Below are 26,649 nucleotides of genomic sequence, written 5' to 3'. Positions count from 1 at the left end.
AGTGGATACAGTTCACCTTTACAATGTTTAAAGGTTTTGGAATGATTAAATAAACCGTAAAGAAAAGAGCTCACTGTCGTGGTGGATTTTTATTTTTTTAATCACAGAAAACTGATCAGTTTCAAATAAAGATTTTTTCTTGCATTATTATAGTGGCAATAAAATAGAAGTTACAATGATAGAAACAACTTTACTAAATTAAATACAAGAGTTCTACAGAAACTATGCAGATTCCTATGATGCAGTGTGATTGTGACATGCTTAGAAATACAGTGGCCACATGGGGGTGATAGACAGCCATTTATTTTAGTTTAATACCTGCAAAATGGCCTAAACTAATTTCTAAACATTCAAAGTCACTTAATCACAGTTTTAAACCAGTCATTAGGAAACATTAAACACAAACTAGAATATTTTTTAAAAGCTACAGAATGTTTTTTATAGTCGTGATTAGTCTGTTTTAGGGTAGTGTATTTATTGATGTTTTCCATGAACAGCAAGTGAATTGTAACAGAACATTTCTACATATGGCATTCAATTATTACACTCATTCTAGTTAAAGCAGACTGTTCAAATCTAAATCGCTGTTTTTTTTGTCTTCAAAAATACACTAAATACTTTTAATGTAATACATTTATAATGTCTTTTCCAGCTACAGTTACATAAATGGTCTCCAAATATTCCAGTCAAGATGGTAAAAGTCCCTTGATGTTTAACATTCAGTTTTACAGGCCAAGCTTATCTTCACTGGCAACCCTGAGATGCTGAGATGACCTGCTCTCTGCACAACTTTATTTCAGCGTTGGTAAAAACCTAACAATAATTAGATTGCTTAATTTTTTAATATATATATATATAGTGAAGCTCAGAAATTTAGTGAGGAAAAATAAGTGCAGCAAGAACCTTGGGAATAAACATGTCTGTATGCTTGATGTTCAAAATGTAGTAAATGTACACCTTTCCCTCATGTAAACCTGGCTTCAACCAGAGAAACATTCATAAGACTATAGTCAATACAGCAATGACAAGGTTGATCATTTTACAGCAGTTATTATTCACCATATCTTCTGATGGCCCAGAAGTGACAAGCGTTATCAGTTTTTCAATACACATCTCTTGATTTCACAAAGCTTATATTACGTAAAGATGTTTGCACAAGAAATTGTGTTGATATGGCTGCTGCTCGTATGTCAAATGTGTGCTCGACACTTTAGCAGTAATTCTCACTTATTAATAAGTCAAAGACAACAGATGTATAAGAAATATGCCACAGGAGGTTCTGCTACTCGAAGGCTCTGAAAATCATGCTTAAATTGTTACATTTAAAGGGATAGTTAAGCTAAAAATGAAAATAAAAATAGCAACAAAAAAAAAGTAATAGATGATATTTTGAAGTATGTTGGTAACCAAACAGTCTTGGTACCCATTGACTTTCATTGTATGGACTTATATATATATTGTTGTTGTAAGGTGATTAAACGGTGAACTATCCCTTTCAGTAGTATGCTTTATATGCTACATCAAATCAAAATGAATTACATTTAGCATGTGCCTTTAACACCTCTCTTCTGATCTCTGACACTCTGAATGCTAACTAGCACTACAGATACACATGCATCATATTACCAGACATACACAGATGTGAGCAGAATCATTAGCACAGTATTAGAATAATACTCTAATGACTATGGCAACAGGTAAGCGCTTTCAGCACTAGGCTACACATGAAGGCTTCAGATGACAAACATGCTTTCTCAGCTGCTTCAGGAATCACTGGCATCTAACATTAATTCTGCATTCATTTAAATTAATTCCTCGCATGTTGTTTCAAACCATGACTTTCTTTTGTGAAGACTTCTTTTAAGCTGCTATCTTCCATACAATGAAAGTGAATGGGAACCAACAAGAAAAAAAAACACCATACTTGTACAGTACATACAACTCATGCCAAGTCTTCATAAGCCTTCGATATATTTTTTTGAGAGGAATAAACTGAGGGATAGTTCACCCAAAAATGAAAAATCATGTCATTAATTACTCACCCTCGTGTTGTTCCAAACCCGTAAGACCTTTGTTCATCATCGAAACACAAATTAAGACATTTTTGATTAAATCCAAGAGCTTTCTGATCCTCCATAGACAGCAATGCAACCGACAGGTTCAAGGCCCAGAAAGGTAGTAAGGACATTGTTAAAATAGTCCATGTGACATCAGTGGTTCAACTGTAGTTTTATGAAGCTGCAAGAATACCTTTTCTCTATTTTATAGATTTTATATAAGGACTATTTCAACAATGTCCTTACTACCTTTCTGGGCCTTGAATGTGTCAATTGTTTTGCTGTCTATGGAGGATCAGAAAGATCGTGGATTTCATCAAAAATATCTTAGTGTTCAGAAGATGAACAGGTCTTACAGGTTTGGAACGACATGAGGGTAAGTAAAGTAAAAAATTATGACAGAATTTTTCATTTTAGGTTGAACAATCCCTTTAAGCTGATATTCAGTGAAAATCTTGCCTGACAGACATGGTCACCATTAACTTTCATTGTATCAAAAAAGGGCAGACTTTTTGATAAAAATCCTTTTGTTTTCCACAATAAATACAAGAAATAAACTAATTTTAGTTACAAAGCCGTGAGGGTGAGTAAATAATGACAGAATGTTCATTTTTTTGGGGAACTGTTTCTTTAAATCTGCAATTTTGGTGCCAGAAGAGCATCTAATCCTATAGGCTCAAAGACTCACTATAATCACTGTTTGTCTTAGTTCATCTGTTGATCCACCTGCGAGGTCTCTCTCACACACACTGTCTGCAAAAATGATCGTATGAGGCTTGTCCCATCTGAGGCTGTCGGGCTCTAACTGAGCCGAGATGTCTGGGTGTCAAACTTATTTCAGAACATATGGCGCTGAAGGGCAGTGTGTTGCCTTGGCAACAGACTATAGATGGACTCATCTGGCGCTTAGCAACAGATGCCATATAAACACCTGGCTGACGGCTCACCTGTGTCGGCAGAATTGAAGTCTTTGAATTCATGTATCTTTTCAACCTTACATAGCTATCAATGTTGCTAAGCAGTGCTGATGTAATGATGCATAAGGTCAGAGGTTACTTGTCTGCATTTTCTCAAGCACAGAAGACACAACTATGGTGCAAACCATTGGAGAAACATCTGTAAAACAGTGTAAGTGGTTTTTATAATTATATTTGGGGTAAAATATTAGGGGTTTTAAAACTCGACGTACCTTTCACTTTAGATCATAATGTGTTGCTGGGTAACACAAATTAAGTTAGTGTTTTAATGTTCGATCATACATACGTTCATCTTCATCTTTCCCAGTTCCACTTTCGACTTCAGACAACCTGAATATAACCTTCACATCCACTGTGTCCTTTCAGAGTAGTGTTTTTGGAGAACGAAAATCAGAGCGTGCGTCGCAAACACGTCAACGGCATACCTTAAATACTCTTGCTCACTCATCTATTATCACACTGATGTATCCGTCACATCAGCTTCCAGTGATTCTCAGTTAGATTTCCAACAGACAGGACAACACAGTCACTCCCTGTTTAGTCCCAGACCTTTCCTTTGATGCAACCCTTCCCCCAGTTCAGTCAGTGGGTTGCCTGCTGCCGCTCTTTTACTGTGGCTGTAGAAACAGTGACCCTATTCCTGATCCACTGGAGGCATGAGGCACCCCAGCACGCCCCCTAGAGCGGACAGCCCTCTGGGCCGTGGTCCTGACAGGCTCCAGGGTGTCCTGCATGGGCCCACAGAGCAGTCAAGTCAGCTGATCTGAAAACACACAGTGGAACATCATGAGGACACATGACTCATTTGTTTAGGGGAAATAATTAGTGCTGCCTGCTCAGGACAATTTCAGTATCGTTTTGGGATTTTGGGGGGGAAGTAAACAAACTCTGAACACTCTGCGACTGGATAACAACATGCTAAAACTGCTCAGAACAACTTAGTAAACACATAGCAACACCTGGGCAAACACACAGAAATCATATTTTCTTAAAAAAAGTGTAAAAAGAAAAACTGCTATTGGGTGTTTCTTCAATTATGAGAGCTTCTGCCACATAATCAGAAAACAGACTTTCTTATTTGTAAGACTGTAAAAATTTTGATGTGTGTATATATACTGTATAATATATATATATATATATATATATATATATGTTTTATATTTTATATTTTATATCGTCTGGCAAACATGTCCATCAGTGCACACTGCTATTTAAAAATTTGTGGATTTGAAAAAAAAAATAATAATAATACTTTTATTCAGCAAACATACATAGAACTGATCAAAAGTAAGACAGTAAATACATTAATAAAATCACAAATGATTTCTATTTCCAAAATCAATACTGTTCTTTTGAAATTGTATTCATTAAGCAATCTTGACACTAAATATATCATGGTTTCCACAAAAATATTAAACGGCACAACTGTTTTCAACATTTATTAATATTAATAATATTAACATTAATAATATTAATAAATTACATTTTAAAATATATTATCATGTATATTTGTATATTTTTTTTAATTTATATTATATATGCATATTTATATTTATCAAATATAAATAATTTATTTTACTTTGTAATTATTTCACAATATTACTGTCGTTACTGTCGTTTTTACCAAATAAATGCAGCCTTGATGAGCAAAATATATTTATTTCAAAAAATTTCACAAACTTTTGAATGGTGGTGTAAAAATTTGTTGTTGTTGTTTTACTGTAAGAATTTTGTATGAATTTTGTAATGAAATCCACGTCTGGAACATAAAAATACCAGAAGTTATTAAAATTAATATAATTATTATAATAAAAATAGTTTGACTGTAGTATTGTGGTTTTATATTTCCATCTAAAAAGGTTACAAATATTTAAGTTAGTTAAACATGCATATTCATGAACTGCTCACCTAAAAAAAACTAATTCTGCATTGTAACGCTGACAGGTGCAGCAACAGTCTAATCCCTGTGTGTCAAGTGACCCTGACTTTTTAAAGCCTGTTCTACAAATAACACATCTGAGATCTGAATTTAACAAACACAGCAACACAATCCAGGTCAGACATATGCTCTGCATTTTAACCCAAAACAAAGTGTCTGCCAGGTCCTAAAATAACAGCCTAGAGCCCTACTCAGGTTAGTTCTACTCCATATTTAGGCCCAACATCGTGAGTGCTGTGGTGCTCTTGGCTCTGCGGCCCCTGATGAAGATTATCTCTAGAGTGACGAAAGACCAGACCGCAAAACCTTGGCGTTTCCATGGCAACAGGGGAGCAACGTTTCATAAAAAGACGTTTCAGGGCCTTGGAAGAGATGTATGAATTAAAAGATAGTGAAACAAGAAGGCGGTTTGTGGGATTCACAGATTCCACAGCTTTGAAATAGTTACAGGATTATATCTTCAGAACTCAAATGAGATGCTTTTCTCTCAGTCGTACCTCAGAGGTCCTGGTTTTGTTCATATGTTGTTCTGCGAGTCCGTTCTGCTGTGACTCTTCGCTGTGCTCCTGTGAGTTCCTGCTGTTCCTCGTCGCTGCCGAACTCTGCGTGTCGTTCTCCCAGCGAGCAAAGCCTTTGCTCTTGGATGCTTTGCGGTGAGGCCTGTATCTCATTTTGGGGAAGGTGTGTGACCCGCTGTCTGCGACGGCCACCCAGCCGTTTTCGGGCCACAGGGGTTCTGTCTGCGTGGCCTGACTGGTGGTGGCTCTCTGGAGCCGCACTGAGATGCGCTGGGCTGAACCAGTCATCAGGGTGATGGACTTTCCCTCCAGGTCAGAGCCTGATGACGACGACACGGCGGGAAATGTAAACACCTCATCGTCATCTGTGCAATAACAGGACAAGAGAATGTTAGCAAAGGGAATATTTCTTCAATATTTTATTATCAGAAAAAAACATTTTTGTCTCGTTTTTTATTAAACATTCTTAAAACAAGATCAATTTACTAAAAAATTGTTTTTAAAGAATATATCTTGATTTATGTTTAAACAATGACTGGCTAATAGTTTTTCCAATAAATTTGTATTTATGATTAAAACTAGAAAAATTCAAATGTTCTCTAAAACAAGTCTCACACAATTTTGCTTCTCAAATAAATTTAGCTTTGTCTGGCAAACATGTCCATCAGTGTACACTACCATTTAAAATTTTGTGAATTGAAAAAATATATATGTATATTAATAATACTTTTATCAGCAAGGATGCATTAAATTGATCAAAATCACTATCACTAAATATTTCTATATCCAAAATCAGTGCTGTTCTTTTGAAATTCTCATCATTAAACAATCTTGACACAAAATATATCATGGTTTCCACAAAAATATTAAACAGCACAACTGTTTTCAACATTGATTAAATTAATTTTCTATAATAGGAATCAATTACAATTTAAAATATATTATCATGTATATAGTATGTATATTTATTTCTATATTTCTCTATATTTATTTTATATATATTTATATATAAAACTAGAAAAATTCAAATGTTCTCTGAAAATAAGTCTCACACAATCTCACATTATTTTGCTTATCAAATAAATTGAGCTTTTTTAAAGGATGTTTAGATATTTTTACTGGAATTTTTTTTTTCAGTGAAACCTTACGAAGATAATTTTTTGTGTGTGAGATTTTTGAATTTACTTTCACATTAGATGATTTTTTTAAATGAATATAGAAAAGACGATACAGCACTTTTTAGTGGTAAGTGCATGTTTGTGTTTGCCTGAGAGAGAGCGACATCACACTCATTTTACACTGTTTTACTCTGAGATAAGCAGATGGTGATGTACTGTAAAGGTGTGTTTTCACCTTTACAGGTGGGCAGGCTGGGGCTGCTGGGCAAAGAGCTGTGTGTGAGCGCTCCAGGAGACACATTGCCCAGCGACGTGGACCGAGGGAGACGACGACACGCCAAAACCAGCAGCTCACGACACTGTTTATGGCAGTTCACACCACAGTCTGAAAACAAACAACAGAGAGTGTGCATTTATCTGGATTTATAAATGACAATAGTATACAATAAAGAAAGTAAAAAAAAAAAAAATGTATTAATCTTTTTAAAAAATATATTACGCACATATGCATGGGACCGATTTATATTATAAAAAAAAAAAAAGATAAACAGGATATCTAACAAGCTACTAATATCAACTAAATAAACAGAAAAAAGAAACTAATAGTGAATTTACAAAATTAGTGCCCTGTTCAAGCATCAACATCTATTGTGATTTGCTCTATTTATTTATTTCTTACCTTTGCACTTGTATCCTTGTTTAATAATTCCCCAGAGCTGAAAACATGGACGACGGGGTGAAGAGGAAGGGCATGAAGAGAACAAAATGGAGCGAGAGAAGCATGAGAGTAATTATGAATTGGGGACAGAAGCAGCAAGTTCATGCCATTTGAGTTTATGGTTTTCTGTACACAGACCCATGAGTAATAAACAGGATACTTCCACACGTTGCACCCTTCCTGTGCAATACAGTGTGACAAGGTGGATCTTTGTGTGTGTGTGTGTGTCTGAAAGTCTGTTTAAAAGAATGTGTGTGTTAACTCAGCGGATTCCTGTCTAACCATCTGTGTAAATACAGAACAATTTGAGCAGTAGTGACTTTGACTAAACACTCACTGTAGTGTATACACTCATTCTATAGTTCATCAGCCCAGAATATTCAGTTCAGTGGCAACAGGAAATGTGTTGCATTTAATAGGAAAGACAACTTCTGTGTGTCTATGGCCGGAGATGTTTTGTATACAATGACCCTCAAAAGTATGTGGACACTTAAAAATGTCTGAATGACATTGCATTATATTATTAATATATATGTTGTTTTCTGTCATGCACTGTATTTAAAAAAAATTCCAGTGTTGTTTTATATTTTGTTAAATAATCCAAAAACATTATTTACTGTATCTCATTGAAATGTTTGGGGTCGGTAATAATTGTTTATATTTTTGAAAGAAGTCTCTTATGCTCATCAAGGCTGCTTTTAATAAAAAATGCAGTTGAAAGAGTAATATTGTGAAATATTATTATAATTTAAAATGTAAAAATGGTAATTTATTCATGTAATTACAAATGCTGAATTTTTAGCAGCCATTACTTCAGTCTTCAGGGTCACATGATCCTTTAGAAATCATTATAATATGCTGCTCAAGAAACATTTCTTATTATCAATGTTAAAACAGTGCACATATTTTTGTAGAAACTGTAATGAATAGAAAGTAAATAAGAACAGCATGTTATTTTCCATTTTGATTCATTTAAAGCATTCTTGCTAAATAAAATTATTACATTTCTTTAAGAAAAATTAAAATGTTACTGACCCCAAACTTTTGAACAGTAGTGTATTTCATTATTTTTAACAGTCAGCCACTTGGCCTGTAATGAGAAGAACAGCAATAAAATTTGTAACTCAACTAGCCAGAAATCTTGGGAGTGAAAAACAGCTAGACACTGTGGTTTTAAGGTTGGATTTAACCTTTAAACACTGTCTGCATTGGTTCAGTGATGTTGTGGTAAACTCAGGTCTTGCTAGGTACGCTTTTTTGCACACACACAGAGCTGAACCCTCAGAAGTCTTCTATTGCACTTTAGTCCTAGAGAGAATCTTTGCTTAAGCGTTGCACAGCAGAAACCACCCAAAATACATTATCAATTGTGCTGACGTGAAAGAAAAGAAGTAAAATCAGCTCTTACAAATCCAGCGCAGTGTTCACAGAATGTTGGCTTCAGGTAAGTCATCTCGTGGAAGTTGTGAATAAAACCAGGCCCCATCTTACACTGCAGCAGCGGGTTGGCACGCAGGAAATATGCCATCATCTCATCCTTACTGATCAATCCATCCCTGCACAAAAAGAGAGATCATCATGATAGCCTCCAGCTCATAAAGCATTTGCTTCCTGTGTCAAAACAGGTACGATATCTGAACAGAATCATAAGTGTGAGCGCAAGAGCTCAGAAGAAATGCATGCAGTCACATGCCAGTAATGCGGTTTGAGCGCTGAATGGCTAAGATGAACCACAGAGGACGGCTGGGGAATTTGTGAGTGTGTGAGAGAGTCTGTGCGTGCCTGATGCTGTGCATCCTTCACCGGGAGTCATGACCTTCAGCCTTTTAACAGTGCAGCAGGTAACCCACACTGAGCAGCTGCATGGCCTGAAGTCACTAATGTTGCATTACACATGATGCATTTTCTCTGATCATTAAAATTAAATACATAAATAAACTTTTATGTGTTCATCTAGTGGTACAGAAAGCCTCAGGCTTAAAAATATGCTGTATTTTCCCAAAACTCAAAAAAAAAAAAACACTGCAATTTAATTCTGTTTAATAATTTATTATTGTTGTTTAAATATTACATCACTGTGTTGTTTAGACGGCATGCCATGCTCTGCTCCAATTGCAGCGATAAACCACACTTACGAGTTTAGCACGGTTGAGAAGAACCCTTTGAGGAATTTCCAGACACTAAATTGACCCTGTCAGAAATGAGATGATGAAAATGTGTCCCTTCCAATATCATCGAGCACTTCTGAATCTATGCCCGGGCTTATAAAGGATCATCGACACAGTCTATGAGCTGCTCTTGCCAAGAAACACTATTAGCAGTTTGGCACTGCAGGGGCCTTTTACAAGAATCACACATTTTGTATGTGTTTTTCCTACTTACTGGTCTTTATCAAGCACGCAGAAGGAATCGAGGAAAGGGAAATTTGCAGCAATACTCTCAAAGTCTTCCTGAGATATGTATCCATCATGGTCATGGTCGTAGTTATGAAAGACAGACTTCACATGCAATGAAAAACAGGAATACACAAGTTTAGTGAATGTGTTGCATTGAGCAAAAGTTCATATATACATATATCTGTTAAATGGCTGGACTGTTATCTGTACGTGGCATAAAAAAGTGCACTGATATAATCTACCATATAATCAAATTCATATGATTAAACCATTCAGGATGTTTGGAGCCACTGAAATAGGCTCGACATAATCAGCCCCTTAGATTCTGGTTTTATAGAACCGCAAAACAATTGGTGGCATTTATATATTTGAAAAAATATGAAAATCATTTCGATTTATATAAAACATGAACTCTAATGTTTTCAATATCATAAATGTCTGTGAGTATTGATGTTGACAGCATCGTACATCCACGACTTTCCTGATGTGTTTGTTGACCACCGAGGGATCTGGTTTGGTGGTGACCCCAGAGGCCCAGTCCAGCGGAGCCAGAGGTTTGTTGGGCGTTGTGGGTGAGGTGGGCTGCAGAAAAAACATGGATGTTATGAAATTAATTCTGTTCTGTGCTAATTTTTTATAAAAGAAAACTTTCCAGCAAAAAATTCCTTGAGAGAGGAAGAAACAGTCTGTTACAGTTACAGTTGTGAACACAATATCAAATGGGTTACAGTATAAGACAGGATAACCTTATGAAATTTTCACTTAAATGACCAAAACATGTTGAATAAGTGGCTATGAGTTTCAAGGTTTGGGGTAGGTATTTTTTCTTTTTAAAAAAGATTGTTCATCAAGGCTGCATTAATTTGATCAAAAATACAATAAAACTGTAATCTTTTTTAAATACAATTTTTATTTCATATTTTAATACTTTTAAAATGTAATTTATTCCTCTGATTTTTTTCAATATTTTCAAGACAAATCTCTTACCTGAGATTTGGGGTTACGGGGTTCTCTAAGAAGGGACAGCTCATAAATTTCATCCTCTGTGTAGTACAGATCCAAGGACAGCTTTACACAAACAGGCATAAAACAAAAAAAAATGTAAAGCCACTCATTTTAATTAATAAATGAAAACCACTGTGATTCAGTGCTGCGGTGAGGCTTTGATTGAATGTGGAGATTGACGAGCACAGACATGCGAGCAGAACTCACAGTGAGCAGGTAGATCAGGTCCATGTTGGGCTCCACCTGAGCCACAGCGCTCTGCAGGGAGACCAGCTCATTAAAGGTGAGATACAGCTGCTGCATCTTCACAATGTTCACTTTCCCATCCTCCACCCAGTCTGGGAAGACCACGTGCACGGCGATCAGGTCCTTCAGGTGAACACCTAGGATTGGGATCTTAAACCCTTCGCTTTCACTGAAGGCTTTGCGGTAAGCACAGTAATTGCATTTTGACGAAACCAGCTCTGTCATTTCATTCCAGATCTGTCAATAGCATAGAAAATGACAGTGAGTGAAATTAATCACCGCACCTCTTTCTTTTATATGTTCTAGATATCACATGTCTGACTACTTGTTTTTTTTTGCTTGTCAGTGCATTTCTCATATACAGGTGTCTGAAATTGTATTCAGACACTTAAATTCAACCTAAATGTATTCATTTGCATTATATAACAAAATTTCAAACCAAGTAACATCTGCGATGTGCGAAACATACTTTTCTAAGCCATTTTTTAAATACTTTTGACTATGATTATGCCTCATACAATGTTTCCTAAAAGTAACATCACATGTACTGCTTCAGCACTGGGAGTTGGCCTCCAATGACAGCTTGATTTTACGGACAAGGGAGTGAATAGTTTCTTAATAATTCTTTTTTTGCAGTGACTGTTGCACCTTGGTGACCTCTGGGCTGAGGTGAGAATGAGTTTCCTTCAAGCGGGAAATAGAACTGTGACTCAGACCCCCGACCACAGCCATCAGCGTGTTAAAGTTCTGCAGGTGGAGCAGTTTCTGAAAGGGACAGAAGAATCATATAGACTGTCAGATAGATAAATAAATGGAATATCTGATAGGATAGACAGACAGACAGACAGACAGACAGATAGATAGATAGATAGATAGATAGATAGATAGATTTGATCCATTAGTTCACATATAATCTAGTGCTTTTCCTTTGCAGCATAATTGCACAAGTGCTGGCTGATCTCATAAAAGCAGAGCTCTCCTTTATTATTGGAGCTCCAGCAACTCGACAGCTCGACACTTAACATCTATTAGCTGACATGGATCATGCCCAGCAGGCCTTAAAACAGATACTAAAAGCACAGGCTTTGTACTAAAGGGATGCCTGGGTGCTCTTCACAATAGAGGCGTTTCATACACCCCCGGTGGCGTGAGAGCAGGCAGGCGGCTCCCTCGCACTCTTTCGCTGGCAGACATTTACATATCAAAGGGCCTGGAAATGTCATCTAGCTGCTTTCAGAATGCACCGACATAAACTGGTTTGCTGGGTGAAGGGTCTCGCATTTGCGTAATCAACGGTACAGTTCGACAGCGTGTCGCTTTAGTGCGCTACTCGGAATGCACGTTTATTTTTCAGAATCCTGGCCTTTTACCAAACTTAGTCTTTCGTAATGAGTAATTCAATCATTTTATGGGCTTCATTACCTTGAAGTTGCATTTCCTGTTCCTTTATTTCTTACCCCTGTATTATTATATATTATATTACATTCTTCAGGATTATTGCAATCCTTTTAGACAAGCTGAAGAAACATTTATGTTCTTACCTGTGCAACATGGATGTATTTGTTGATGACCTCTGCTCTGTGCTGAGGGGTAAGTTTACTGAGAACCATCAGTTGAACCCACTGGGAGATCCCGTTAAACAGAGCGATGGAGCGCTCTAATGTGGGGTTATCTACTAGACAGCCATGAATCACGTAACTCTGGTAATCTGTGAACTGAGGACATAAACAGAGACACATTCATACTAGTTTTAGAAAGTAACAAAGTAGTTCAAACAGTAGTGTCGCTGTTTTCAAAGCAACAAACCTATTTCAGTAACAAACTTTTGAATGATACTTGTGAATAAACATGCTAAATTAAATAGCCAGTCTGAATGTAGCATTGGAAGTGAATCGGTTTAATTCTAGTGAATAGGTTCATTCAGATGGTTACTGTAAATATACAGACTGATTCATTCTGGTAAATCAGTTCGCCCTAAAGTCTCTCATATGCAGCTTCTAAAAAGTCCAGTTTGCAGTTTGACTGGCACACACATTTTAATTTCACCCAAAAATGAAAATTTGCTGTAAATTTACACTCCCTCAGGCCATCCAAGATATAGACGAGTTTTGGCGCTTTTCCACTGCATGGTACGGCACAGTACGGCTCGGTACGGTTCACTTTTTGGGGGTTTTCCACTGGGTACAGTACCTGGTACCTGGTACTTTTTTTAGTACCACCTCGGTTGGGGTTCCAAGTGAACCGTACCGTTACCAAAACGTGACGTGTAAACTCTGCTGATCACGGATTGGCCGGGGAGAATCGTCACCACCTGCGTTACTGAACTTGCGACACAAACACAAAAGAACCGCTAGATTTAAATCAGCACAGCCAGCGAAGGATCGAACGCAACTGTTTGGAACGAGCGCACCTTTTTTTAACAACCAAAAAGTTTTGTTGTCTGTTACGGAAGAACAGACGTTCCTCTCGTTGATAGCAGAGGAGCGGATCCAGCGAGAGCTTGATGGGGCAATGCGGAATGAAAAATGATTTTTTTAGGAGTCGTGGTAGTAGAGGCGGCGCAACTATAACGACATGTGAATAATCCCGCCCACTCTAAAGCGGTACTGAACTGCAGTGGAAACGCAAACCGTGCCGAGCCGAACCGTGCCGTGCCGTACTGAGCCGTGCTGAGCCAAGTCGTACCACGCAGTGGAAAAGCGCCATTAGTTTCTTCATCGGAACAGATTTGGAGAAATTTAGCATTAAAATCACTTGCTCACCAATAGATCCTTTAGAATGTGAGTGCAAACTACCACTACTGAGGGTGAGTACATTTTCACCAAATTTGCATTTTTGGGTGAACTATTCCTTTAAATGTCATGGTTTCTATCACATTACTCTTTCCAAAGCTTAGCACTGATTTAGAAGGGAGGAATGGATAAAGGAAGGATGTTTGTTAACTAAAAAAAATACTTGACTGTTAGCTGTTAAGAATAAGAATGCAGGCCGATGGAAAAAAATCAGCAGAGCTGATAAGTGAACCAAAGTGTGTTCTCATATGCACAGTCCTTTTTTCTTTCTATATCACAAAAACAAACACACACACATACACATACACATTATCTTCACTGACGTAAGTCCACTACAGCTGCCGGCCTTCCCAGGTGAAGGAAACACTCTATTTTTCCATTTCTGCTGTGCACACTAACCGATATCCTCCTGATGGACTTGTACTCTAAGAAGGTGAGGTGTTCGGCCAACTCAATGGGTTCCAGATGATCAAACAGCAGTGACGCTTTACCCTTCTTCACCTGCTTCTTTCGCTGAGTCAGTTTACGCATCCAGTCATATGAGGGGCTGAAAAGACAAACATGTTTTCACTGTTTTATGTTCATTCATAGTGTATCACTACAGAATGCATTAAAAAAAATGTTTTCCAGCCTTTCAGTGTTATTCCGTGTAGTTAGGGGGTTATTCTCCAACAATATAACAATATAAACTCAACATAATATTTAGAAAATAGATCTTACTCTATATAATGTCACACTGCTGTCTCACTAATGTCGCAGCACAATCAAAAATGTAGTTTAGGCTGATTATGACAAGACATCTGCTATAATCTCATAATATAATCATGAAATTATCTCATGAATTATAATGTGCAAAATGTAAGATGACAGTTAGTGTTAGTGACAAAGTCTAAGTGACAGGTGCACAATGCTCTCTGCAATCATTTCCACATAATCTGAATCAGTGATTAAAACACATGCTCATTAGTGTCAAGTTATGCCATAAAATGGCAACATTTGAATTTACAAAGTATTTTCATTTCAATCAAAACGGTGCTCATGATTAAGCCAAATAGGTCAATAGTAATGGCACAGTCAATAATCGGCACGCTGTGAGCAGATACACAACCTTCAGAACCTGAATGAGTGTTTGTGTGTTGTAACACTCACATTGTAGAAATGTCAAGTAGTTTAATGTGCTCGTCACCACCCAGCTGAGCGGCTGCATCTCGAAATTCTTCTGTAAGACGGATCAAACCTAGATCCAGATCAAACTCTGCAGGGAATTCAGCTATCCAGTACCTACACACACACACACACACACAGGTTTTTTAAAAATGGTAAGTTACATTGAACTTTTATTGCTGTGGCTAAACACAAAGTATTTTTTAAAGTGTACAAATGGCTCAGTATTTCAGAGAAAGTTTACATAAATTTATTTTCTGCCCCAGATCATTTACATTTCAACAAAATCCTAAATGGTGTAACTGCAGGCTGATGAATTGCTTGTCCAATCACATTGTATATATCAGTTTCCTCTCAGTTCTGCTCCAGCTGCCATGCTTAATGCTGTTTGTTGTCAGGTAACAGCCTTGAGAAAATGTTCAAACCCATCATCACTGTACTTACTTGTGGGGAACTGTAACCTTGAAGCAGAGTTTGTCTAGACCACAAACGCAAAAGAGAGAAACAGCTCACAACTCTGCAAACATTTGTTTAGTTGGTTTGCTGGTGTGCTAATTAAACTCATCTTACCCTTACAAAAAAGTATTGTGGTTTCACCATGGTACAGTGATGGGACAAGATAATACTTTGAAGCAAGAATTACGATATTTATATGCAGCAAAATAGTGTTTAGATGGAATTTCATGGTATTTTATCGCTGTGGTTTTTAACTGGCATGTTGTAACCGCAAAAAGGTTTGCAGGTCTATTCTGGGTTACAGACAACAAGGGGAAAAAACAGTAACTAAACAGAAAAGCAAAATAATAATAAAAAATAACTAACTGTATAATCCTGCAAAAAATTAGAATACTTTAAATAATTATCTTTTAAAAGCTAGGAGAAAAGTCTTCCTGCTTTTTTACTTTTGTTGTTGAGGTGAAAGGCTGTGCATCCAATGGGCTACAATATTTTGGCAAATGGTCTAACATTTTCAAAACAAAATATTAATGTTTCTTGAGCACAAAATCAGCAAATTTCTGCTTGTAGACAAATTTCTGCAAATACATTTGATTTCTGCAGAATCATGTGACAGAAGACTGGCGTAATGGCTGCTAAAAATTCAGAAATAAATTAGATTATAAAATATATTCAAAAAGAAAACATTTTAAATTGTAATAATATTTCACAATATTACGGTTTATACTGTTTTTACTGCACTGATAAAATAAATCCAGCCCTGGTGAGCATAAAAATATTATTTTGAAAACATTATTAAGTGGGTATAAATAAGTCTAAGATGGTACACGTCCAAAAACATGACATGATTATAAAAAAAACACAAAAAACAAAAAAAAAACAATGGTATTATTATAATACTTCTTGTAGTTCTATCAGACATGCAGAGTTGATTTCCTGTGGACTCCCTGAAAAACAGCAACAAATCTAGCCTGATTGGATGCTTCCAGTAAATATCAAGGCTACATTTTAAATCGAGCAAGGTTGCTTTTCCCACAGCAGGATGCAGTTCTACAAAACACTGACCTCCTTCATTTTGTGATGTTTTTGTTTTGGTGACTCTCACCAAGTCCCTGGAGAAAGGAACGGATGAAGCGTATTTATGTCAGATGCATGCTTTTTATCATTAATTATGTAGATGTTTTTGACTGTCGGACTCACTAAGGGCACTGAGACACAAAAACACATTCTTTTCTTGCTTTTCTGTTTGTTTGTTTTTTGAGACAAACATCAGCTGGAATGTGTGCCCAGTGTGAGTCAGAGTGACATCATGCAGTTAGGAGGTAACAACGCAAGGGTGTTTGTATTGTGTAACTGTGCACATTAGTGAGACCAATGAGAGCAGGGGTCAAAAGGTCATCAGACAACTTTTACACAACACCTCAATATACACTGATAACTGATTAGTTACCCTAACCACAGGTGTGTACACATTGGAAAGTGTGTGTCTTTTTTTTTATATATCAAATCGGATAAAACTAAAATTTTAGATTTTTTAAACTTAATACAATGATTTAAATTGCTAATTACATTGTGTATTAAATGCATTACATATTAACATAATTTGATAGTCAAAACCCATAAATTAACATGCATTTCAAAATGTCTTAGTATTTGTTTTTCCCATTTTGCTTAAATGACAAGCTGTATAAATGCCATAAGTTTGTGTAAAACCCCACGACTGTTCTCTGGCAGAGAGAATTTTGTGCTTTGATGAAAGGAAGAAATCTAATCATCTCTACAAGACTTTGCATGGTCACATGGTCAAATTTACTAGTGATCTAGAAACAGGGCTGAAATCTTAGCTATCCTTACTCCTTTTACATTTCAGTGTCAGATGAATTTTTTAATTCTAAAATGCTGTTTATTTCCAACTGTTTATTTTTATTTTCAACCCCTTACCTTACTGATCACTTGTGGTGTTCCCAGTCAAAACTGACCAACCTACAAAAATCGCTTATAAATTTCTTGCTATGCTACATTATTACCAAATCTTAAAGGGTTAGTTCACCCAAAAATTTAAATTAGCCCATAAATTACTCACCCTGAATTCATCCTAGGTGTATATGACTTTCTTCTTTCAGACGAATCCAGTCGGAGTTATATTAAAAATTGTCTTTGATCTTTCAAGCTCTATCGTTGTACTCAGCGGGTGTTGCAGTGCTTCGGTTCAAATGACGTGAAATAAAAAGCACCCTTCCACAAAAAAAAGTGTCTCACACGGCTCCGGGGGGTGAACAAAGGCCTCCTGTAGCGAATCGATGCATTTTTGTAAGAAAAATATCCATATTCAAAACGTAATAATAACTTGAATCTAGCTTGCGCCAGCAGTTGTACACAGAAGCAGTTCCGGGGGAATGACGTATGAGGTCAGCGTTGCGCATGCGCTGGTGAGTCTCGTGAAAACCAACGTTTGTTTACAGGATCAAAAGAAGCAAAGTTTCCTTACTTTAGCAAAGGAAAACCAGTCTCCTCTTGGCTTATATCGAAATCCTCCGACATTCTTCTTTACAAATCCTCGTTTTGTACTTCTAATAAGTGACCGTTGTTTTGTTTCGATCTCTCCGCGTGCGTCACTTCTGAGCCGCGCATGCGCAAAGCTGACCTCATATGTCATTCCCCCGGAACTGCTTCTGTGTACAACAGTGAGCGCAAGCTAGATTCAAGTGATTATTACGTTTTGAATATGGATATTTTTCTTACAAAAATGCATCGATTCGCTACAGGAGGCCTTTGTTCACCCCCCGGAGCCGTGAGAGACACTGTTTTTTGTGGAAGGGTGCTTTTTATTTCACGTCATTTGAACCGAAGCACTGCAACACCCGCTGAGTACAACGATAGAGCTTGAAAGATCAAAGACAATTTTTAATATAACTCCGACTGGAGTCGTCTGAAAGAAGAAAGTCATATACACCTAGGATGACTTCAGGGTGAGTAATTTATGGGCTAATTTAAATGTTTGGGTGAACTAACCCTTTAAAATCAATCTTTTTTCAATTTATTTTTTATTGTATTAGCACAGGTTTTGTAGTTCTGTTCAGTCTGGAAACTGACTGATTGTAGTCCTCAATGATCTGAGCTTATTAACCTCATTTTCACCTTAGCAATTTTTTGCAGGTTGGTCATTTTTGTCCGGGAACACCACAAGTGTAACAAGGCATGGGAAAAATCCCAAAAAAGTTACAAAAATCATTTGTGAGCAAAGTCAGTAAGTTTTAGTCCAATGTGACTACATTAACAAGCATTTTTGGGTAAAAGAAAACCCTCTCAGGTTCAAAATGATAGAACACAACATGAGTGTTAAAATAAGGCTGGAATAAACTACACGACTTTTGCCCTGATTTCCCCCTGATCTACAGTTGACGCAAGTACCTGAAAGTCAGAGCCAGTCTGCAGATTTGAGTTTACGGATTTCTTAGAAAATCATTTAGTGTATGATAATAACAGTCTGCGATTTTTTTAGCTTCAGACTATGATTCCATCCATTCAGAGGAAAACATGTTTGATATTTTCAGCCGATTTTAGAGCACATATTGTTGACGTGTCTCCTAGTGTGATGAGAAAATGAGATGATGCATCTCAAGGCGTTTATCCCAAAGAATACGTTTCTGTGTGAGTTTGCTGTGATCGGAAGGACTTCAAATTCTGGTAGTGTATGATCCTCAGTCGTTAAGTGTATGATGCCCAGTTTTCCGTTTGTGACTGTTTACAAAATTAAGTGTATGATGTCTAGAATTTTAAAATCTGTTCACATTTTATAAGTCTAGTGGTGTATTCCAGCCTTTGGATTTTAATTCTCAGATCATTATATAGTCTTGTATTTATTCTCAAAACAAATCCTGTGGTTTTGGTGGAGTGATAGATCTGACAACTGGCAGGCAGATGTGAATAGAGAAGAAAGGAAAGGTTGCCTGAGGAGATATACTATGTGAATAATAGATGGATGAATCGCTGAATCATTCTTTGCTGTGCACTAAAACACAAAATGTCCACTGTGGACAAATGTCGATCTGAAGGAGCGATGCCTGTCCTTGTGACATCATCACTCCTCATTCTGAGCGCAGGCGACAGTCACGCAGCCCCCGGAGAAAAAATAGGAAGAACAGAAGGGGAATAAAAAAAAACCGAAAACACTATATAATAGCCTCCTCACGACATGTTCTGTTGTTGCCTAGCAATGCAAATAAACACCTTAAATCATTCAGAAGAGGAAACTCATGGGGAATAAATGGGTTGTTTGTCTTGTTAAACGGAAGCTGTTTTTATTTACCTCATTAAATAGCAGATCTTCAGTCGTGTCCGCTGGCAGTCATCTCCTCGACAGTCACGGTACGTGATAGAGAGTCAAGGAGCATTAAACATGCTGGAGAATGAATGGATGTATATGCACATACAGTATGCAGTGAATGAATGACATTGCCTTACACAACATATTGATTCAAGTGGCATTTATATAAAAGAAGGATAGCAGAAGCACACTTTCAAGTAAAACATTTCACAAAAAGAAGTTTTCGCATTAATGGCTAAGAAACGTACAGTGAATTACAGTGAACAGAAAAGTAGCATAATTTTTTTGGAGATGCCACTTGGTATCTACTGAGATCTAACATCAAACACTGTTAAAAACAGATATCTACTGAAACATCACACACACAAACCACACACTCACTCATACTGGACTGCCACAGGATATATAATCAGAAGTTTCCCAGCGAGCTCGGTGGAGGACACATACCAGCGATGCATCAGCAGAAGGGTTCGGGGAAGCTGATTTTCATGCAGCTCTCCTTCATCATCTATAACAGAAAGAGACAGTCACAGAAAAAGGGAGGAATATTACAAGATCAGATCTAATATAATATAACCATCATATAAATAATTTAAAAATAATCATAACAGGTCACATTTTATTTTAAAATCCAGTTCTCGCTATTAACAAACCATTAACTATGACATTTGCCTCAATTAACTCCTAATTTGTTGCTTATTATTAGTTGGTAAAGTAGTTGTTAAGTTTAGGTACTGGGTAGGATTAGGGATGTAGAATATGGTCATGCAGAAAATGTGCTTTATAAGTACTAATAAACAGTTAAACATGTTAATAATAGGCATGCACCCTATTAGAGCACATATTTAGCACATATAAGCACATATAGCACATATAAGCAACTAGTTAATAGAGAGAATTGGTCCCTATACTAAAGTGTTACCTAATAATATGTTATAAGAAAAAATAGAGCATGAGTAATGGAGAAAGGGAGGGTTACACATTTTTAGTATATTACAGATTGATGAATAGCAGCTCAAAAACATAGATATGATATGAGATACATATGATACATATATGAAAATTTATATAAAGACCTAACGGAGGATATCAGTAAACAATCAATAACATGGGTCAATATCATTGAGCAGTAATTATACTGATCAATAAGAGCAGTAAGACCAGGAATTTTAAGTATGATCATTTATAGTTATTAGCAACTATGATTAAGCAAAACAGAGGTCATTAATCATATGCAATCCATAATGGCATCAACCATGACCAATAACAGTGGTCAATTACTGTGATTATTATAGTCAATTAATGAATTTGAACAAACATAAGATCTAGCAACTGAGCTAGTCTGAGATTGGTGTGTGAATCTGTTAGAAACCTATAAAACATGGATAGCGGCCAAAATGATAGATGTCATTTTAGTGTTCACTCACCAAACGCATGAATGCAGGCTTCCAGCAGTAGCTCCAAAGAAGCAGCTTTCCCCAGCGTAAACGACCCCATGACCTCCCGTCCGACCTGACCTTACTGGGACATCCAGATCTCTGCCATTAGGCAAGCCACCCTCTTTCTCTCTTCTTTTCTCTTCTCTTTTAAATGTGCTCAGTGTGCTCAGCAAAACAATGGTTGACTTGTGCCTCGCTGCAGAAACAAACAAAACAGTGTCAATTAAAAAAAATAAAAAGTTAAAGAAATATTTTATAAAGCCTTTCACATGCTTGCACCGAGGGGCTTTATTGTGAATGAACTGATGAGGCTTTATAATGAATGAACTGATGCTGTTCAGTGTTCAGTAATCACCTCTTGCTCTAAAGTTTGTCAGCCGATCTTCGCCTTTTTCACATTTTTTGATGAATGCAGTACAAAATAGGCCCTGAAACTCTTTTTAAAAAGGAAAGGAAGTGCTTAACCTTCAAGAATGTTCATCATCAACCTCAGGTGGTCAAACTAAATTAGCCATTTCATTTTCCATTCATTTTATATTGAGGCTAGTCATTTTTGTTAAATGTCCAAACCATGGATCTATGCCAGAACTTTGTCTAAATTAGGCTATCACTTAGGAAGAGCTAAATATTTATTATTCATTAAATATTTAATAAATAATAATGTCTTACCGTAACAAAAAATGCAGTCAGTAAAAAATATCAAAATAGATTTAAAATATGAAAATGGATAGATTATGGTCTTCCCATTATGCTCCAAAATGATTTTTTTGTGCTTTTTGCATTAAGAAGGATGTGCATAAAAATAGTTAAATATGACAGTGTTAAGTAATAAAAATTAGTTACATTTTTGGGTAAAGACAAAATTATTTGGTAACACTTTAGAATAGGGAACACATATTCACTATTAACTAAGGGTTTTCCCTGAACAAACTCCTAATTTGCTGCTTATTAATAGTTAGTAAGGTAGCTGTTAAGTTTAGGTATGGGGTTGGGATCTAAAATATGGTCATGCAGAATAAGGCATTAATATGTACTTTATAAGTACTAATAAACAGCCAATATGCTAGTAATAAGCATGCTAATAAGCAACTAATTAATAGCGAGAACTGGTCCTTAAAATAAAGTGTTACCAATTATTTTAACAAAAATCATTTGCATTTCAATTTGACAGATTATGCCTAAATTGCTAGGTTAATTTCATGTTTAAAAATAGTTTATCTAACACATTTAATAAATCCTACAAAAGGCAAGCAAACAAAATAACATGGGATTTGTGCCTCAAATGCTTTAAAAAATAAACTAATGGTATCCATAAAGTGCCTTTTGTATTTCGCCCTAACCCTTCTCTCCAAACCACATCAGCAGACAGATCTGCGTTAAAGCTGAATTGTTTGACTGCTTTATTCTTCTATGAACTCCCTATGACAGCTATCAATATTTCATCTCTCTGGCGGGAGCTCTGTTTGCATGACGCTACATCACACATCACGATTCCACACAGATGGCATGACATCATTCTGGCCCACTGAGCTGGACGTACACTACCTGATTAGAGCTTACATAAGATAATAGTGTCTTAACTCATTAACACTTATGAACGTCGTGGAGGATAACTAACTAGCCCTTCAAACTGCCACTAAATCTTGCTCCTCTTGTGTTGCTTTGTTTTATTTCTGTCTTACGCTGTGACGTGTACATCAGTTTTCCGGATGACGTGTGTTTTTTCCTGAATCCTTTATCTATGTAATCAAAACGGGCAGGGTAAGTGTGTGTTCCTGTGCACAAATAGCTAATAGATTAATTTTAGATTTGGGTTTATTTTTATTGCAGTGAAGATCAGAAAAAATGCAATCTGAAGGATCAACAACAAATTATCCTTCAAAAATCTAAATACAAACACTGGAAATCAAATCTAGCCATAACAACAACAGCAAATGTACACAGAGGTTAAGCAGCTGCTTGCGATGGAGAAGGCTCAGATTAATCTTGTGGGACCTTCAGTCGGCATCCTGGTCTTTGAAGTAAAACAGTCCCTGTGTGAAGTCATGTGTGAGATACAAGGGCAAACGAGGTACCTGAGCTACTGTCAATAACTCAGTTCGGAATTCACTGCCATTGTCTTGGAGACGCCCTCTCATGATGTCATAAATGACCCCAGCAAGTGAGGTGATGAAAGAATCTATGTGGGACATGCAAAATAACTGCAAAACCATCAGACATTTCCATCCTGATCCCTGAATAGATAGAGATAGGGAATAGATCCCTGACCACAGAGATGAAGGGACCAGTGCCGTGGTTATAAATATCTCAGTCTAATTTTCACCCCTCTCATCTGTGAGTTTGAGTGCTGACGGCTGGAACCTGTCCTGACTCGCCTCATCCAGACCAGCACACACAGAGACATCAGTTACACAACCGTCACATGAAGCCAAATATATTAGATATTTATGACTCAAGCGCTATAAAATCCTGCATGATCTAAAATGCAGTGTGATATTAGTTAATGATGATTTAAGATTCATCACTATTAAACAATATCAGCAAAATTTAGTTCTAAATTTCATAAATTAAGAAATTACACTCTTAAATGTTCGACTAGCTGCATTACTGTGTTCCTGTGAGAAAATGCATGTCAAATCTTTCTCATACCCTTCTTTAGTTGCCAACCCGACTCAATATTTCAAAAGATTTTTCCCTGCTGAATTATTTCTTATATTTCTGTGAAATGCTTTTATAAATAGATTTTGACCATGTTAGAAATGTTTTTTTTTTTTTCTTTGTAACAGTGTTAAACAAACCAGCTTCCTTCAGTTCTGACAGCATAGAGAAGGCATATACAAAATTGATGTCTTTTTGTCCATGCACTACTGTCCAAAAGTTATGAGTTAGTAACAGTAAAGATATTTATATTAAAAAAGATCTTCGTTTCCACAAAAATATCAAGCAGAAAACTGCTTTTAACAGTAAATAATACAAATAAGAAGATATTAAAAATAAGAAGAAAAAGAAATCTTGAGCACTAAATCAGCCAATTAGAATGCTTTTGAAAGGACTGGAGTAATGGATGCTAAAAAATTCAGTTTAAGTATATATTTAAAATTCTAATAATATTTCACAATATCATCATGTTTTTTGATCAAATGCAGTTTGCAATATTACTGACCACAATCATTTTAGGGGTAGTGTATATGCTAGTACACTTCTAAAATCACAAATATATGCATTTAAAATGTACAGTCTTTCTCTTTCTAGAAAATGGTGACTCATCCTGCACTACAGAGATTGTTATCCAATCAAATGCTCTCTAGAATGAGAATGCCCTGCCCTCGAATACCATCTGCCTCTTACTAGCTTGTAACAAATTATGCTTATAACCATGACTGAACTACTTTTTTTAAAGGGGGAAAAACACCCTATATGCCTCACACAAATGTCTAATTTCAAAAGGAAACACATCAACACAGGAAAGAATACTGCGCTCATCAAGCTATTTAATACTGCCTTTAAATGTGAGGTTAGAACAGCAGGAGTGCTACTTTTAATAGCACAAAACTGGAATAAACTGCCTCAGACAAGACCTAAATACCATTTAATATTCTCATAAATGCAAGAGCGCCAAAGAAGCTCTCGAAAATCAGAGCAAAACAGAGAGCGAGAGAATTACTCATTGAGAAAACGCAAGGACTCAGAACTTGAATGTGATGATGTCAATAGCATAAAGAGTGAGCACAGATCGAAGATGCTTTTCATAAATCTCACGCAAGAGCCAAAGACTCACATTTCCCTCATTCACTTACCCTAAATCTTCACACTGAGGACAGCGGTGTAAATCTGGAGGGTCAAGTGTAACTTCCAAAAGTGTCTGTGGTTTGAGGACAGGAGAACTCCTCTCTAGCAGAACAGACTGCGATCAGCTGACTGACACTATCCCACTGTCCTCCACGCCTGTTTATAAACACCAACGCACATCAGACGGCCATATGACAGATCATCACAGCCAATCAGGGTGACAGAAGGGCTCAGAACACGAACAGGGGACAAGATGAATACAAATGGGAGAGAGAGAGTGAAGAGGACATGTGAGAATCAAGCTAGAAGAGACATAAAATGAATAATAATAAAGTGAAAAAGAGACTAAGAAAATGAAAAACAAAAAAGATACAGTCATAGAACTTTCGTGTTACAGCACTGGGACAAGTTGGATATTTCTTATTGGCACTACACTATAGACAAAAGCACTTCAAGCGAGAAAAATAATAAATATGATGTGAAATAAGGCAGGACAAGCAGGACAGATGCAGCAGATGTCTGTGTGTCTGGCAGCGAGAGAGGAACAGCTGCCCTCTACATCTGTGTGGTGTGCGTGTAGTGAGATGAAATCACTGGGTTCTCAGCGAACTGGACTGCTGCTGTTCAAAACCCAGAGTCCTCCTGCTGACCCCCAAGAAAGGTCACAGAAGTCAAGCATATCAGCATTTCTTTATGACTTAAGACTGATGCAGGCCATTTCACCTGCAGTTATTTCAGTGCAGGTACTTCATTTCAAACAGCATTCATTTCTACTGTATTTTTTTTGTCGATTTTACCATTTATCTTTCTAGAAAAATGACAAATGTCACAGAGAGAAAATTCCAAAAGTCTTTCCCAATTTCCTGACAATCATAGCTTACATGTGCATTAGTCAATATGTTGTATGGCTGTGGATTTTCAGGAAAATTCATTGTGAATTTCAGTTATTTCAGAGTTTGCAACCTTTTAGTGATATAATGCTGCTTTGTGTTTGCAAAACCAGTTTTGTTTTTTTTTGTTTTTTTTTTGCAGTTTTTAAAAAAATGCAGTCTACAAAATCAGTAAGAGTGTTATATTTTAAGAGAAGTCTCTTATACACACCAAGGCTACATTTCTTTAATTAAAAATTCAGAGAAAAAAGTAAGGTGAAATATTATTATGAATTAAATGTTATTACAGTGCTCCATATTTTACTATATCTTAAAATGTAATTTATTCCTGTGATGGCGAGGGAAAATGGTTACATGATCCTTCAGAAATTATTCTAATATGCTGATTTGTTGCTTGAGTAACATTTCTTATTTTCTTCAGATTTTTGAATGGCAGAGTACATTATGAAAATTAAAGAAAAATATTTATGGTCTATGTCTGGCTTGCTGCCTGTTATTAGGTGAGCACTGGTTTAAAGGAAAAAATGTAGCTGAACTCGAAACCACAGTCATGTTCCCTCCTCCTCAATCTGTATATTTCCTCCTCATTATTTTGAACTGCTTTAAAATGTAAGTTTTGAACGACCTTGTTGTGGGCTGATTATCAAGTTTAATTCACAAGTACAGTGCCCTGACCTACACTAAACTACAGTAAGAAAATACACGAGTTTCACAATTTGAGTTGAATTACTGAAATAAATGAACTTTTCCATGACATTCTAATTTATTGAGATGCACCTGTATCTCTCTTCGTAGACAGCAACTGTGATGAGGACCGT

The 26,649-nt window shown here is 36.6% G+C and overlaps 1 protein-coding gene across 5 annotated transcripts in view; it reads right to left on the bottom strand.

The window, feature by feature from the left end:
• Window positions 1-2,430: 2,430 nt before the first annotated feature.
• LOC107670874 (ras guanyl-releasing protein 3-like) overlaps window positions 2,431-26,649 on the bottom strand; it is a 33,723-nt gene continuing 9,504 nt past the window's right edge. For 3 of the 5 annotated variants that reach the window (XM_016463666.1, XM_016463665.1, XM_016463667.1), the window contains 16 exons: window positions 21,141-21,348; window positions 20,119-20,221; window positions 19,696-19,758; window positions 14,916-15,047; window positions 14,166-14,313; window positions 12,516-12,689; window positions 11,623-11,739; window positions 10,936-11,211; window positions 10,711-10,791; window positions 10,192-10,305; window positions 9,710-9,825; window positions 8,736-8,883; window positions 7,289-7,325; window positions 6,845-6,994; window positions 5,471-5,856; window positions 2,431-3,797 (listed from right to left, as the gene is read on the bottom strand). In XM_016463666.1, coding sequence (XP_016319152.1) covers window positions 3,789-3,797; window positions 5,471-5,856; window positions 6,845-6,994; window positions 7,289-7,325; window positions 8,736-8,883; window positions 9,710-9,825; window positions 10,192-10,305; window positions 10,711-10,791; window positions 10,936-11,211; window positions 11,623-11,739; window positions 12,516-12,689; window positions 14,166-14,313; window positions 14,916-15,047; window positions 19,696-19,758; window positions 20,119-20,221; window positions 21,141-21,210 — 2,124 coding nt within the window. In that variant the 5' untranslated portion in view covers window positions 21,211-21,348 and the 3' untranslated portion in view covers window positions 2,431-3,788. Of the gene's footprint in view, window positions 3,798-5,470; window positions 5,857-6,844; window positions 6,995-7,288; window positions 7,326-8,735; window positions 8,884-9,709; window positions 9,826-10,191; window positions 10,306-10,710; window positions 10,792-10,935; window positions 11,212-11,622; window positions 11,740-12,515; window positions 12,690-14,165; window positions 14,314-14,915; window positions 15,048-19,695; window positions 19,759-20,118; window positions 20,222-21,140; window positions 21,349-21,507; window positions 21,582-24,949; window positions 25,085-26,649 lie in introns of those variants that run through there. The other 2 variants (XM_016463669.1, XM_016463668.1) reach the window with 2 other exon arrangements.

The sequence above is a fragment of the Sinocyclocheilus anshuiensis genome, unplaced genomic scaffold, assembly GCF_001515605.1.
Source record: "Sinocyclocheilus anshuiensis isolate Anshui unplaced genomic scaffold, SAMN03320099.WGS_v1.1 scaffold784, whole genome shotgun sequence".
In the NCBI taxonomy this organism is placed as follows: domain Eukaryota; kingdom Metazoa; phylum Chordata; class Actinopteri; order Cypriniformes; family Cyprinidae; genus Sinocyclocheilus; species Sinocyclocheilus anshuiensis.
Note: the sequence above shows the minus strand (reverse complement) of the source record. Positions and strands in the feature narration are given on the sequence as shown.